Source organism: Limulus polyphemus, unplaced genomic scaffold (genome assembly GCF_000517525.1).
Source record: "Limulus polyphemus unplaced genomic scaffold, Limulus_polyphemus-2.1.2 Scaffold9600, whole genome shotgun sequence".
Taxonomy (NCBI): domain Eukaryota; kingdom Metazoa; phylum Arthropoda; class Merostomata; order Xiphosura; family Limulidae; genus Limulus; species Limulus polyphemus.
Window position 1 is genome coordinate 3,156 of NW_013675210.1, and position 4,367 is coordinate 7,522.

General features: G+C 32.2%; 1 protein-coding gene across 1 annotated transcript in view; it reads left to right on the plus strand.

The window, feature by feature from the left end:
* LOC111083453 (dynein heavy chain 3, axonemal-like) overlaps positions 1 to 4,367 on the plus strand; it is a gene marked incomplete at both ends in the record, with an annotated part of 18,984 nt that overhangs the window by 2,465 nt on the left and 12,152 nt on the right. Inside the window, 3 exons of the mRNA XM_022379982.1 lie at positions 422 to 574; positions 1,685 to 1,916; positions 2,264 to 2,394. Of these exons, the coding sequence (XP_022235690.1) occupies positions 422 to 574; positions 1,685 to 1,916; positions 2,264 to 2,394 (516 nt within the window). The remainder of the gene's footprint in view (positions 1 to 421; positions 575 to 1,684; positions 1,917 to 2,263; positions 2,395 to 4,367) is intronic.

The window sequence follows — 4,367 nt, forward strand, 5'->3', positions numbered from 1 at the left end:
TAGTCTCAAAGGGGGTTCCTCGTCATCGAAAGTGAATTAAATGTTATTTCTAATAATTGCCGCACAATTTACCACATGGGCTCTTCTTTTATAGGAATGGAGGATTTAGTTGTGACTAAGATAGTTATCAGTGTTCACTAGATCCTCAGTTAAGCAGAACTAGTTTTAGTACGAATATAAATCTTGACAATTAAATGTTGAAACCCTGGAATAAAAATTTTGGGGCATATTTCTATTTAAATATTAACAAGCGAATGAATAAATGAAGAATGAACACTAACCTTTCTATAAAATAGATGCTTCGAAACTTGAACTAAATCTTGTGTATTAATTGGTTTAATTAAATATTATGTTCATTTTGAAAGCAACCACACCAGATCTGATACATCATCTTTCTGAATGAAATCTGTTTTTTTTGTAGGACGTTCCGTTATTTCAAGGCATTACATCGGACCTGTTCCCGGGAATAGAACTCCCCACACCTGACTATGAGACAATATTTGCTGCTCTGAAGAAAAGTATTCAAGAAAGGAATCTGCAGCCTGTACCTTGGTTTTTAGAAAAGATCATTCAGGTACATATTTCTGGTTTATTTTTACAGTTGTTGTGGTAAAGAAAATACCTTTCTTTGCTAATTTTCATGGAAAATATATTTTATCATTAGTAATAGAGGTATACTTCCTCAATATCTTCATTATTAAAAGGATTGATTTAAAAAAAATTAAAATCCTGCAAATGTGTACTCTGTAAAATAATCAGAGAATACCTTTGTTGTTTTTCTGGAAAACAATCACAGAATACCTTTGTTGTTTTTCTGTAAAACAATCAGAGAATACCTTTGTTGTTTTTCTGGAAAACAATCAGAGAATACCTTTGTTGTTTTACCATAAAACAATCAGAGAATATCTTTCTTGTTTTTCTGTAAAACAATCAGAGAATACCTTTATTGTTTTCTGTAAAACAATCAGATTATACCTTTGTTGTTTTTCTGTAAAACAATCAGAGAATACCTTTGTTGTTTTTCTGTAAAACAATCAGAGAATATCTTTGTTGTTTTTCTGTAAAACAATCAGAGAATATCTTTGTTGTTTTTCTGTAAAACAATCAGAGAATATCTTTGTTGTTTTTCTGTAAAACAATCAGAGAATACCTTTTCCTTCATGACATATATATACATAATGATAAATGATGGGACAGGTTTTGATACCCATGGTGGGTAGAGCACAGATAGTTCATTGTGTATTTTTGATGCTTTACAACAAACAAACAGATATAAGTATATTAATTTGTTTATCAATATTTTCGGTAACAAACTCTGATAAATGTTTAGAAGCTTCTCCCTTGGTCATGTAAGTATCAGTTAAACCAAGTTTAAAGACCTGTGGTGTGAAACTTGTTAACAATGGGAAGTAAAAGGGACTTTTTGTTATATGTAGATAATGAGGACAATACTAGGCTTAGAACTGTTATTTCTAGCTTCAAACCATAACACATGCTTTACGAAGAAAGTAGTCGCTATGATGTTTTATCTTACTGTCCATTAGCATTGCTTCGTAATAGCAGATAAAAATAATATATAAGTTCCCTGTCTATCATAATTGTTTATTGATATATCCAAAACAAGATTATAAAATTTATTTGGCTAATCACAGCTCCACAATACATTGTAATGATCATCTTGCAGATTTATGAGATGATCTTGGTGCGGCATGGTTTAATGATTGTTGGCGACCCTATGGGGGGGAAAACTACTGCCTACCAGGTGTTGGCATCTGCTCTGACAAACATTCATGCATTAGGATCTGATTGTGGAATGGAAGAATTTGCAGTGACTTATCGGATTATCAACCCAAAAGCTGTTACCATGGGTCAACTATATGGCTGTTTCGATCCCGTGTCACATGAGTGGTCAGATGGTTAGTAAGCTAATGTTTGACCTAAAGTATAAGTTTCGTCACTTCTAACAACCTGTAATATTGCAGACAGATGTAATTCACAGTGATATGACATAGTGCAAACTCTTGAACATTTCTAATCTACATAACTGTATGTGTATCAGTATTTAGACCTCTCACTGAGCCCTCTTGTAGATCGTGCCGGATGAGAAACGTCATGAATTAATGTGTATCTCAACGTGGTTAATTTATATAAAGAGTTAGATAAAAGATGTAAACAAGTGTAGCACATTTTTTTTAAAACTTAGGCTCGTTTGCTACAAGCTAATATTTCTAATGTTTCATTAATGAACATGAGTAAATTACAGGTATTTTGGCTGTTACGTTTCGAGAGTTCGCTAGCAGTACAAGTACAGAGAGAAAATGGATTCTCTTTGATGGTCCAGTAGATGCAGTGTGGATTGAGAATATGAATACTGTACTTGATGATAACAAAAAGGTAACAAGCTGTTGTTTCTTTAAATACTGAAATTATTGCCACATCTTGAAGAAACACCACAGTATTGAACAGTCTAAATTAAATGTTACATTTATTGTCAAACCACATTCTTACTTATTGTGCCAAAGTTCCATTTTTAATGGTGGACAACTAATAACTGGATCTCCTGCAATAGGTCATTTAAGTTTTATTATGGCATATTTCGTATTACACATTTACTCATACTGCCTCTCACCATCTTCAAAAATGCAACTGTGTCATTTCATATTTCTATAAGCCTATCCAACAAAACTAGCTGGATTTTGTTTTCTGTCGTTTGTTACCACATTAACTCACCTCTTTTATATCCTCATGTATCAAATAAGTTAATTGTGTCACTAATTTGATATTTTTTAACAGTTCCACATGGTAACTGGATTGTGTCACTAATTGAATATTTTTAACAGTTCCATATGCTAACTGGATTGTGTCACTAATTTGATGTTTTTTAACAGTTCTATATGCTAACTGGATTGTGTCACTAATTTGATATTTTTTTAACAGTTCCACATGGTAACTGTATACAAGTAAACTAACCATTTTTGTTTGCTGTCTTTATGCAATTTTTTTTATACCACTGTACTTTTTCTTAAATACTGAGATTTCTTCTGTATTTTGTTTAACAATTATGGAGCTACAATGGTTAGTTTACACTACTGAAAATAAGACAAAATTGTTTATTTCAAGTTTTTTGTACAAAAGTAGTTAAACTGTTTTAAGCCAATGTGTAGAGGCTCGGTCCATTGTATCGAGACAATAATGGAGAAGGAAGGTTTACTATAATTCCAAAATTACTACGTGTATCTTCCTGAAACACGATAAAATTTAGTAAAAAGTACAGTCTATTGTACATAAAAAATCAGATGTGTTAAAAAAGTATTTGTATTCAAGATATGTGTGGATTGATGACATCATTCTGTCTCAGACTCTGAGAAGTCAGAGTGCAAGGTGGTGCTTATGTGAAGAATAAAAATACTTTTTGTCCCCTGCAAAGTTTTAACACTGCACTTGCATAACCTCTAGAACCTCTGAAATGCATATCTACAGTTTTTTCAGTACCCTGTATAGTGTATCGTATTTTTCTCTACCACGAACTGTCACTCAATCATCAGTGTAGGATCATATGAAAAGTTGGTAACTGACATCAAATCCATAATACCATGTTGAGTAGCACTCTGTAAAAAGTTATAGCATATGTAGTTTGACCCCACCTATGCATATAGGGTTAAAAGATACAATTATCAAAAAGTATAGGCTTATAATTTTACCGGATTACCACAACCCATAGTTTTTCCTATCATATAAACTTAAAAGATGGACTTGTTCAAGCATGTTCGATGCTTAGTAGCTGTTTTCCAAACTTAAGAATCATGTAATATTGTACAGTTGTTATCTATGTTGTAACGATCTGCACGTGATGTCATCACCATAACTATATTGTAAGAATCATGTAATATTGTACATTTGTTATCTATGTTGTAACGATCTGCACGTGATGTCATCACCATAACTATATTGTAAGAATCATGTAATATTGTACAGTTGTTATCTATGTTGTAACGATCTGTACGTGATGTCATCAGCATAACTATATTGTAAGAATCATGTAATATTTTACAGTTGTTATCTATGTTGTAACGATCTGCACGTGATGTCATCACAATAACTATATTGTAAGAACCATGTAATATTGTACAGTTGTTATCTATGCTGTAACGATCTGCACGTGATGTCATCACAATAACTATATTGTAAGAATCATGTAATATTGTACAGTTGTTATCTATGCTGTAACGATCTGCACGTGATGTCATCACAATAACTATATTGTAAGAATCATGTAATATTGTACAGTTGTTATCTATGCTGTAACGATCTGCACGTGATGTCATCACCATAACTATATTGTAAGAATCATGTAATATTGTACAGTT